Raw genomic sequence first — 12468 nt, forward strand, 5'->3', positions numbered from 1 at the left:
ACCACTTTGACCAGGGACTACTTTGACCAGGGACCATCGTGACCAGGGACCACTTTGACCAGGGAGTACTTGACCATGGACCACTTTGACCCATGACCACTTTGACGAGGGACAACTTTGACCAGGCACCACTTTCCCACATTAGTACCAAAAGGGTTACAAATCAGTGTTGGTCAACTTTAGATTCGGTTTGGTTATTTGGGATGCTGATTCAGAAAATCACATTGGATAGGCCACATCAGCTCTAGCTTCTGATAAGAACATATCCAGTAGTCACCATCTAATCACCCACAGAAACCCATATTTAATAAGACTCAGCTCTTGTTGAAATGGTGTAGTAACAGTGATGCCATATTTTAGTTCTTGTGGACCACTGGTGGTCCACAGATCACAGGCTGGGAACCACTGATGTAATTTCACATCAGGATAACTGAGATCGATGCACTGAATCAGTCCCATTGTGGATTGGTCCCATTTTGCAAGGATCACATTGCCAGCTCTGCTACATTTTAAGGTAACAGCAGCTCTTTACTTAACTCACTTACCATGTTTCTTTTCCTTCTCTTCCCAATCAGATCCCATTGATCTCAACCACCCGAGAAGGATGCTGCTATCACGCTGGGGATGGTGGCTGTCCACTTGCTCTTTTGCCAAGGTCTTGGTCGCTTCAGTCCTCCTCACAGAGAATGCCTCCTGGGCTGAAGCTTACAATCCTGAGCTGGAGGCCAACAGCAGCAACCCATGTGAAGGGGTCACCAAATGCTTACCAGGAGTTATCCTCCCCGTTTGGCAGCCAGACAACCCTTCCTTTGGAGACAAGGCTGCCAGGGCGATTGTCTACTTTGTTGCCATGATGTACATGTTCCTGGGGGTCTCCATCATTGCCGATCGTTTCATGGCCTCCATTGAGGTGATCACCTCCAAGGAGAAGGAAATCACCATCACCAAATCCAACGGTGAGACAAGCATTGGCACGGTGCGGATCTGGAACGAGACGGTCTCCAACCTCACTCTCATGGCCTTGGGCTCATCCGCACCTGAGATCCTTCTCTCTGTCATAGAAGTTTGTGGCCATAACTTCCAAGCTGGTGAACTGGGTCCTGGAACCATTGTGGGCAGTGCTGCCTTCAACATGTTTGTGGTCATTGCCGTGTGTGTCTACGTCATCCCGAATGGGGAAGTCCGCAAGATCAAGCACCTGAGAGTCTTCTTCGTCACTGCTTCCTGGAGCATCTTTGCCTACATTTGGTTGTACCTGATCTTGGCCGTCTTCTCTCCTGGGATCGTGCAAGTCTGGGAGGCCTTACTTACCCTCGTCTTCTTCCCCGTCTGTGTTGTCTTTGCCTGGATGGCTGACAAGCGCCTGCTCTTCTACAAGTACGTCTATAAGAGGTATAGGGCCGACCCACGCAGCGGCATCATAATTGGGACAGAAGGTGAGTTTCCCAAGGGGATAGAGATGGATGGGGGCTTTGTGGCCAACGACCACCGGGAGAGCGTCTTCATAGATGGGAGCGCAGCCTCCGTTGCCCCACTCCCGATCACCACCCAAGAGGAGAAAGAGTTGGATGAGAGCCGCAAAGAGGTCATCCAGATCCTCAAAGACCTGAAACAGAAGCACCCAGACAAAGAACTGGAACAGCTAGTGGAGATGGCCAACTATTATGCCCTCTTGCACCAGCAGAAAAGCCGAGCTTTCTACCGCATCCAGGCAACCCGCATGATGACCGGGGCCGGAAACATCCTCAAGAAGCACGTTTCTGAATACTCTAAGAAGTCTGCCAACCTGCTAGAAGTGCCCTCAGAGGCAGAAGTGGAAGAGAACTACAGCAAAATCTTCTTCGAGCCCTGCATGTACCACTGCTTGGAGAATTGTGGCTCAGTTACTTTAACCGTGGCCTGTGAACAGGCTGAGGATACCTATAACACTTTCTATGTGGACTACAAGACAGAGGATGGTTCTGCCAAAGCGGGCTCAGATTACGAGTACAGCGAGGGGACGTTGATCTTCAAACCTGGCGAGACCCAAAAGGAACTCAAGATCGGCATCATAGATGATGATATCTTTGAAGAGGATGAGCATTTCTTTGTCCGGCTGCTCAACTTGCGGGTGGGCGATGCTGAGGGTATGTTTGAGTCGGACTCCGCCGACCACCCCAAGGGCCGGCTTGTGGCCCCCTTGGTGGCCACTGTAACCATCTTGGACGATGACCACGCCGGCATCTTTACCTTCCAGGATAAACTGTTGAGGGTCAGCGAGTGCCAGGGGACCATGGAGGTCAAGGTGATCCGGAGTTCAGGAGCTCGGGGGACTGTGATGGTTCCTTACCAGACGGTGGAAGGTACTGCGCGAGGAGGAGGTGTGGACTACGAAGACTCCTGCGGGGAGCTGGAATTCAAGGACGACGAAACAGTGTAAGTATATGGTGCCTGTCTTTGTGATGCAACAGCTTGCCATATGGATTTGTTTTACACATAAGATTGAAAAAATATTTTTAAACAACGTGGAAGAGAAGCGACATGAGAACCTTGTATCCATCTTATATTAATTTCATCTTATATTCATTTTTTATACAATTGAGAAGATGTATTTTTACCAGGATTTTTAAATGACAGATGTACTATGGGCACAACGTGGGCTTGCATTCAATGTTGAACATACTTCTATCAATGGGTCAGGCTATATCATATATGTCAAACTCAAGGCCCTTGGGCCAAATCCGGCTCACAATGTCACTTGATGTGTCCCTCCAATCGTTGAACTACAACTCCTGTATTCCTCCTTATTAGACATCATGGCTAGAGCTGATGGGAGTTGTAATGTAGTAACATCTGGAAGGCTGCAGTTTGCTTTGTTGAGTTAGGAGAGTGGGGATTGAATGTAGATGCAAGATTTGTGGATGTGGTGACTGGCTTCATTCACAATGTCCTTTAACCTTCCCCCAACCTCAATGCCACAAGTGCTGTTGGGTTGCCATTCCCATTATCCTAAGTCTTCATGGTGGATAATCAAAAGTGATGGGAGTTGTCATTCAATAACATCTGGGGACCCAAACCGGGTAAAAACGAAAGAGGACTGACCACTATGTAAAGAAAGAGTAGTTGACTCTCTGTATCAATGGGATTCTCCATCCATGGATTCAATGGCCCCGTCGTACACCAGAGCAGGAGCACCTCTGACCTTAAACACCACACCAGCTGGGTAAAATCAGCAAGTAGTTTACTGAAGAATATAAGTAGGGAAAGCAATAAAATTAGCAAAAGCAGTAAAGTTCCAAAACAAAGGTAAGTCCATGAGCAGAGGTGGCCCTAGGTAATTTTCAACGGTAAGCAAACAGTATTTTGGCGCCGCCCCCCACCCAACCAATCATTGATATATATATTTTCTGTTCATCATGGGAGTTCTGTGTGTCATATTTGGTTCGATTCCATCATTGGTGGAGTTCAGAATTTTCCCCCAAGAGCCAAGAGCGCCCCTGGGCAAAATCAACTATACTGCAAATGCTTACTTTGCGTAATGGGTTGAGCCGCCCCTGTCCATGAGTTTCAAGGCAAAACAAGATCTATGGCTATAAAAAGCCATGAAACAGGCACAAGAATCCATGAAACAAGGCAGCATGAGAAATCCAATACACAAATCAGGAGCTTGGCAAAAACTTGGTACATGAAACCTAGAGCACTTGAAAGCAAAGACCATAATGAAATTCCAACATTGACCCAGCTGAGGCAACTCTTTCCCATGAATCAGTATAAGACTTTTCCAGATCCCGAAACTGAAAGGAAAGTATTTCTCTTGACCTTACCACCAGATAAAGGTTTCTTATCTCTCTTTTCCTGTAAACAAACTGATCTTCTTTGCGCCTGAGCACTCTGTCACTGTTTACAAAAGCCTTGCTTTCTATCTACACTCTCAGTAACTTGACTGTCATTAACTTCTGCACCTGACAGTTGCTCTGAGAAAGACTGTGAAGGGCCCCTCCCAGGAATGTGACCTTGTGAATCTTGTGACAGCTCGGGTCTCTCATCTAAGCTTAACTCAGGCCCAGGCAAACCCTCATCCCCAGGTCCAAGCCCACCGTCAGGAACATCATCCCCATTCCAATCATAAACATCAGACACAATCACAAGTTGAACAGGCTAACATACAACAGGCCCTTTGAAGGCAAGCAGTTTTTCGATATATCTTTCATATTCACTGGCTCACCGTTTTGTCCGCTTTCAATGGACGCCTGGTATTTGGAAAGCAGGAGCCGGTGGCAATCGCAGTGCCTTTAATTGCTGTTTCCATTTTCCTTCGTCTGCTGCAAAATCATTGGGGGGCTAAGCGGGTGGCAGACTGTCAAAGCGATCAAGAGCCCTGATTTTATTTGAAACCCTTGATAACTTTGTGCATTGCAAGCGGAGGGGAAACCATTCCTACCCCGATGCAGCCAAACCTTTCTCCCCAGCTGCCACATAATTTAAAAAATGGAAGTTTTATTAGAGCAAGAGAATGGGAAAGTGAGTCAAGGGGAAGGCTGCAATTTTACTCATTATACGGTATAAGAAATTTCATTTGGAAAGCTTTGCTTTAGACCGGGACTCGGCGAATTAAAGCAATAATTTTGTGCGACTTTTTTCCTAGGCGAGGTTCCAAAAAAAGTGTTTTGTGTGTGTGTACATGTGGTTTTAAAATCCTAGGAGTTCAGCCAATCTGGCTAAGCAGGGAAATTGAGAACTGTGTGTTTGTTTATTCCTGATACATATATATTATTAGGTTTAATGCAAATGATCTACACACAAAAAGAGCATAAAAACAAACAAACAGAATCAGAAAAAGAGAACGATATGGAAATGGAAACAAACAACATACACATGTACTAAATAAGGAACTATTAAACATTATACCAAACATGATATCAAAGTTGTGGCCAAGAAGATCAGGTGTTAACAGCTTATAAGATGCAGGAACTTAGTTAATGGTTCTTTGGAAATATGGCTACAATTAATAACAACAACAATAACAACAATGGCAGTAATAATTATTAAAGATCAGATTGCAAAGACTCTGGCACAAGTCAATAAAGGTGGTCGCAGTAATGATCAGTACACTGGGTGCAGTGACTAAAGACCTTGGCTTGCACTTAAAAACAATCGGCACTGACAAAATCACCACCTGTCAGCTGCAAAAGGCCACCCAACTGGGATCTGCACACATTATTTGCCGATACATCCCACAGTCCTAGACACTTGGGAAGTGTCCGACTGGTGATCAAATACAAAAGACAGCATAATAATCTTGTTTGCTGTGTACACCGAGAACTGGGAAGCCCTGGCCCTTGAGTGCTCTTGCTGGAGGTCAGCTGTGACCAGCAGTGCTGTAGAATTTGAAGAGGCACAAATGGAGGGCAAAAGAGAGAAACGTGCCAAGAGGAAGGCGCATCAAGCCAATCCTGACCCGGACTGCCTTCCACCTGGAAACCGATGCCCTCAGTGCGGGAGAACATGCGGATCAAGAATAAGGCTCCACAGTCACCTACGTACCAACCTCCAGTACACCGAACTTGGAGGACAATCTTATTCAGATCACCTAAGTAAGTAAGTAAGAGAAAGGCAGGGTAGAAATGCCATAAATAAATAAATAAATAAATAAATAAATAAATAACACTCTATTCTATCCTATCCTGTCCTATTCACCCCTACAAAGTTAATGGATTGCCATTTCTTGCACTTTTGAACTCAGTTTACAGCAACTGAAGTAATCTTACTGCTAAGCTAGAGAAGGATAGAGAACTCAGGACATTTTAAACGCAGCTGCAAAAGTGGGATGGCAGAGGATTAATATGGACGAGTTTGGATGTTGCATTGCACCAGGTGGTCAGTGGTTTGCTCTTCTCCACACTCGCATTTGGTGGATTCCACTTTGTGGCCCCATTTCTTAAGATTGGCTCTGCATCTCGTGGGGCCAGAGCGCAGTCTGTTCAGCGCCTTTCAAGTCGCCCCGTTTTCTGTGTGCCCAGGGGGGAGTCTCTCATTTGGTATCAGCCATTGAATGAGGTTCTGGGTTTGAGCCTGCCACTTTTGGACTCTCGCTTGCTGGGGTGTTCCAGATACTGGTTTGAGCCTGCCACTTTTGGACTCTCGCTTGCTGGGGTGATCTGTAGATCTTAGAAAACTATTTCTTGATTTAAGTCGTTGACGTGCTGGGTGATACCCAAACAAGGGATGGTCTGGAGATGTCACTGCCTTGATCCTTTCACTATTGGCTACTACCTCCTGGCGGATGTCAGGTGGTGCAATACCGGCTAAGCAGTGTAATTTCTCCAGTGGTATAGAGTGCAGACACCCCGTGATAATGCAGCATGTCTCATTAAGAGCCACATCCACTGTTTTAGCATGGTGAGATGCGTTCCACACTGGGCATGCATACTCAGCAGCAGAGTAGCATAGCGCAAGGGCAGATGTCTTCACTGTGTCTGGTTGTGATCCCCAGGTTGTGCCAGTCGGCTTTCGTATGATATTGTTTCCAGCACTCACCTTTTGATTGATATTCAGGCAGTGGTTCTTGTAGGTCAGAGCACGGTCCAGAGTATTTTATTTATTTGTCGTGTCAGAGCAACCAGTCCATTATATTACATTTCTAACAGAACAAAGCAAACAAACAGAAAAATACACAACTTGTGAGTTTGGTAGCTGGTTAAATGTCCTTTGACCAGTATCTGGCCACTTGGAGTGCTTCCGGTGTTGCTGCAACACAGCAACACGGTCCAGAGTGACTCCCAGGTATTTGGGTGCGCTGCACATAGTGAGAAGACAGGAAAGCTTGGAGAAGAGAATGATGCTGGGGAAAATGGAAGGAAAAAGGAAGAGGGGCCGACCAAGGGCAAGATGGATGGGTGGTATCCTTCAAGTGACTGGCTTGACTGTGAAAGAGCTGAGCTGGTGATGACCAGCAGGGAGCTCTGGCCTGGGATGGTCCAGGAGGTCATGAAGAGTCGGAAGTGACTGCACGAATAAACAACAACAAATGGAACAAGAAGAGGAGAAGAAAAAGAGCGACATTGTGAAGATCTAGGGCTGGGGACAGCCTGAGGCATGTCCAACACCTTTCCCTAGAGATCCCAGCCCTTTTGCTTCCCATCTCCTTTGCAAGACTCTGGGGAGGCATTTTTCTCTGCTGCCGGAACATTTCGTCTCTTCCCACCCGCACTTCAGCTGCCGCCTGCCTTCCCTGCTTTGCCAAGCTCCAAAGAGTCATAAATTGCTATTGATTTGTCACTCTTGATGATGCTTCAAGCCTCCAGTTCATCAGCATTAGCCTAATCTGGTTCTGTTGCTGACAAGCCACGGAGAGGGGAAAGAATTAACGTGCAGGTGTTGTAGTGCAGGAGACGAAAGAAGAAGAAGGGAATTTAATTCATAGTGTGAACGGGAATGACCGGCCTTGTCGTGGTAACAGTCCCATCTCTGCCTCTTCGTCCACTTTTTCCTCGCTGTCCATTGCTAGGAAGGCATCCCCATCAGAAAGGAAATGAATGCCGGCCGGAACCACAATAGCGATTGCTCCATTTTTGCCTTCTGGCCTCTTTTCTTATCTTCCCTTCCCATTCCAGCATGATTCATTCCTGGGCTGGCCAGCCAAGAGAGGGGAGAAAGGTCTCCTGTATTTTTAATGCCTGGCATTACCGAGGTGCTGACAGGTTGTCTTTTTATTAATGGCTCGCTTTTGTCGTTTCTGGATTAGAGAGGGAGAGAATAAGAGAGAGACAGTGTGGGTAGGGGAGAGTGCAAACCACTGGAAGGCAAAACGATTTGGTGCGGAGGCGTAAAAAAGGGGATAAGTAATGATAGCCCATTGGAACAGCACTGATTCCACCATCTTTTCATACGCTAGGGACCATAGGATGCAGTAAACATCTCTATAGTCATGTGGATGCCACTGAAAAACATCTTCGCTTCTATTTTCATTACATTTCCAAGCATTTTGTCTATGTCTTCATCTGCTTTCTCTGCATGGAAACTCTTGCCATCATATAAGAAGAGGCACTCTCAGAAAGGAAGGAAGAGACCCAGCATCCAATGGCAGTTAGAATCATAGAGTTGGAAGAGACCTTGTGGGCCATCCAGGCCAATCCCATTCGTCCAAGAAGCAGGAAAATCGCATTCAAAGCATCCCCGACAGATGGCCATCAGCCTCTGCTTAAAAGCCTCTAAAGAAGGAGTAACCACCACACTCCGAGGCAGAGAGTTCCACTGCTGAACTTCTCTCACAGTCAGGAAGTTCTTCCTCATGTTCAGGTGGAATAATAATAATAATAATAATAATAATAATAATTTATTTATTTTATTTGTATACCGCAGTTTCTCAGCCCTTAGGCGACTCAACGCGGTTAACAACAAACAGGAGCAAAAATTCAATGCTAGCATCATACAAACCATTTAAAAACAATTAACACAATAATATACTAGGTAATTACACATCAGTAAACAACTCATTAGCATCTCATAACTAGAATCATGATCCAGCTCGTCATGCGTAGTTCCGTTTTCCTGTATTCATTGCACTGCCTATCCAAACGCCTGCTCAAATAACCAGGTTTTCACTTTTCTCCGAAATACCATTAATGAGGGGGCCTATCTAATGTCCGTAGGAAGGGCGTTCCACAGCCGAGGGGCCACCACTGAGAAGGCCCTGTCCCTCGCCAAACGTGCGTGTGTTGCAGGTGGGATCGAGAGCAGGGCCTCCCCAGAAGATCTTAAAGTCCTAGTAGGTTCATAGGTGGAGATGCGTTCGGATAGGTAACTTGGGCCAGAACCGTTAAGAAGAAGAAGAAGAAGAAGAAGAAGAAAGAAGCCATTAGAACCAATGCCATCAAAGCCAGAATTGAAAAGTCGATGACAGATCCCAAATGTAGACTGCAAAGAAGCAGATGAAACTATAGATCACATCCTCAGCTGCTGCAAGAAGATTGTGCAGACAGACTACAAGCAGAGGCATAACACCATTGCTCAGATGATTCACTGGAACTTGTGCCACAAATACCATCTGCCTGCGACAAAGGACTGGTGGGATCACAAGCTGGAAAAAGTTACAGAAAATGAACACGTCAAGATACTCTGGGACAGATCTGTACTGGGATGGACATGGTATGGGGATATGTGCTCATTCATCTCCTTTCCTGTAGTTTGAAGCCATTACTCCACGTCCTAGTCTCCAGGGCAGCAGAAAACAAGCTTGCTCCCTCCTCCCTGTGGCTTCCTCTCACATATTTATACATGACCCTCATCATGTCTCCTCTCAGCCTTCTTATGCCGTTGCGCCTGGGGGTATACTTCTTACTGAAAGAAACATGGACGTGGCATCTTTTCCCCAGGGGATTGCTTTTTGCCCTCCTTTAGAGAACTGGAGCTCTCAAGGATCAAGACATCATAGATAACTCAAAATAGTCTTTATTGTTCACAATGAGTTATCTTTCTTAGGCACAAACTTGATGTTCCAAAAGGGGGGTAAAGAAAATATACATTACAGTCTCTGAAGTCTTGGGTCCAAGGAGTTTTCCAGCTGAGAAGCTTTCCAAGTTCCCTCTTTCTCAATGGCTGTGAAAGTCTGAACGTTCACAACCCCAGTCCAATGACCTATATTGAAGGCCAAAGTCTTCCTCTCGATGCCAAAGGACTGGTTTGAAGGTGCTTAAGATTCCGCAACGTCGTCCAGGGTGAACTGGGCATGAAGAATTAATCTTAAGAGTACAAACTTAAGAATTGGTGATAAGAGATGATTTGACTGAGGGCTTTAGAGCCAAGCTTTTCTCACGTCCATCTGTTGAGTTGTTTGATGGTGGAATGAAAAGAAAGCACTGCTCTCTTCTCCAGGAAGGGGCGGAGCCAAACAATTGGGCTGGGGGAGCAATTCAACCGGTGCAAAACAACATTGATAGAAAGCAGTAGATAGCCAAACAATTCAACTGTACATTCACATACAAGTGGGGCCAGACACGCCGTCACACTTCTCTTCTTCAGGCTAAACATGTCCAGCTCTTTAAGCTGCTCCTCATAGGGCTTGTTCTCCAGACCCTTGATCATTTTAGTCGCCCTCCTCTGGACACATTCCAGCTTGTCAACATCTCCCTTCAAATGTGGTGCCCAGAATTGGACACAGTATTTCAGTTGTGGTTTGACCAAGGCAGAATAGAGGGGGAGCATGAATTTCTTGGATCTAGACACTATACTCCTATTTATGCAGGCCAAAATCCCATTGGCTTTTTTTGCCACTACATGACATTGTTGGCTCAAATTTAACTTATTGTCCATGTCAGGAGTCCAGTTTCCTTCCAGACGTATAGAATCATAGATTTGGAAGAGACCCCAAGAGACATTCAATTCAACCCCATTCCACCAGGCAGGAAGACGCAATCAAAACACTCCTAACAGATAACCATCTAACCTCTTTGAAGCTGCAAGGCCATTCAATGCTAATCAAATTGGCCAACTGCAACATTCACACTTACCTCCAACAGACAAGAATTCTTTCTCCAACCCAGGAAATAGTGCTGAACTGGCTTTTAATTTACATATGTGTGTGTGTTATATAGTATGATTATATTATATTATATTATATAGTATGATTATATATTATATTATATTATATATATTATATTATATAGTATGAGTATATTATATAGTCTTTAATGATTTTTTAAATAAATCTTCAATATGCATGTATATAAGTGCAATGCTTTTCCTATGTTGGAAACAGCCCTGAGTCCCCTCAGGGAGATAGAGCAGTATACAAATAATAATAATAATAATAATAATAATTATAATTATTATTATTATTATTATTATTTGAAACACAAGATGAGTCCACAGCAAACAAGATCACTCTGCTGGCTGTTGTATTGGATCACACGTCGGACACTTCCCAAGTGTCTAGGACTGTGTGATGTATCGGCAAATAATGCGTGCAGATCCCAGTAAGGTGGCCTTCTGCAGTTGGCTGATGGTAATCTTGTCAGCGCTGATTGTGTTTAAGTGCAGGCCAAGGTCTTTAGGCACTGCACCACAGGGACCACCTTGACTGGCTTGTGCCAGGTTTTTTGCAGTTCGATTTTTAAATCCTCATATCGTGTCAGCTTTTCCAGTTGTTTCTCTTCAGTCCTGCTGTCACCTGGGATCGCAACATCGAGGATCCATACTTTGTTTTTTAACACGGTCGTGAGGTCAGGAGTCTTGTGCCCCCAAACTCTGTCAGTCTGAATTCGGAAGTCCCCGAGTAGTTTGACACGTTCATTTTCTGTAATTTTTTCCGGCTTGTGATCCCACCAGTTCTTTGTTGCAGGCAGATGGTGTTTGTGGCACAAGTTCCAATGAATCATCTGAGCAACGGTGTTGTGCCTCTGCTTGTAGTCTGTCTGTGTGATCTTCTTGCAGCAGCTGAGGATGTGATCTATTATTTCATCTACTTCCTTGCAGAGTCTACACTTGGGATCTGTTGTCGACTTTTCAATTCTGGCTCCGATTATTATTATTATTATTATTATTATTATTATTATTTAAAATTTTATTTTTTTAGCTTTATTGATAGAGAGATGTGGTGGGGAGGGGCTGCATGTGGTCTCAAATGGGTTTTTCCATTTTGCTTTTTCTGCCTGCATATGGAGACCTTCCATTACACCCCTTCCAGCAAGTGTTCCTGGACCTCTCTCTCCGCTTCGCTTCACGAGAGAGGGCCATCAACTCAGTCTTATTTTTAAAAGACACTGCTGAGAGCTAAATCTCCAGAACTCCAACTGCTTGCGATAAAATTGTAGGAGTTGCTAAGGGCTGTCACCACTTTCAAGGCAACGGGAGAAACGAGCCGAGGATGCCAGTCAGGGAGGCAAATCGGTGTTTTTCCTCCTGATCTGGATTCTGAGTTTGGAATTGGATGGCGCAGGTGGCGCGTTGTGTAGAGGAGTAGCTCGGTTGTAAATTTCAAGGAGGACAGGTTTTCTTCTCACAACCCTAAACAATTTCAAAACAATATATATTATACATGAAGGTAGCCTGTGCCAAACCGATGCCAGCTGTCACTGCGGTGATTGGTGGTGGCAGGACTCCTGGCAGGTTGTCACTGCAAGGCTGATATGAGCGTGGGCACGGGAAATGTGGGAACGGCGCTAAAGAGAAAGAGGAGGGCTTTGTCAAGGCACATGATGTGCTCAGTGACCCTGTGCTCTGTGCATCGATGCTCAGAGAAGGAAGGTGTGCCGCCACTTAGACCAAGGCTGACTAAGAACTTTGGAAGGACTTTCTCTCTCAAATCAGCATACTCACAAGTAAGATCTCAAATGTCAGACCTGTATGAATTATGTGTCATTGTCGACCAAAGATTTAGTCCCTGCCCCAAGGTGGTCAAAACACATAACAACAACAACAACAACAACAACAACAACAACAACAACAGTAACTTTATTTATATCCCTCTACCATCTCCCAAGGGACTTGGTG

At 45.2% G+C, this 12468-nt stretch overlaps 1 protein-coding gene across 2 annotated transcripts in view; it reads left to right on the top strand.

The window, feature by feature from the left end:
* LOC137095240 (sodium/calcium exchanger 2-like) overlaps positions 1-12468 on the top strand; it is a 144751-nt gene that overhangs the window by 54338 nt on the left and 77945 nt on the right. For both annotated transcript variants that reach the window (XM_067461685.1, XM_067461684.1), the window contains exon 2: positions 576-2415. In XM_067461685.1, coding sequence (XP_067317786.1) covers positions 605-2415 — 1811 coding nt within the window. In that variant the 5' untranslated portion in view covers positions 576-604. The remainder of the gene's footprint in view (positions 1-575; positions 2416-12468) is intronic.

Source organism: Anolis sagrei, chromosome Y, assembly GCF_037176765.1.
Source record: "Anolis sagrei isolate rAnoSag1 chromosome Y, rAnoSag1.mat, whole genome shotgun sequence".
NCBI classification, from domain to species: Eukaryota; Metazoa; Chordata; class Lepidosauria; order Squamata; family Dactyloidae; genus Anolis; species Anolis sagrei.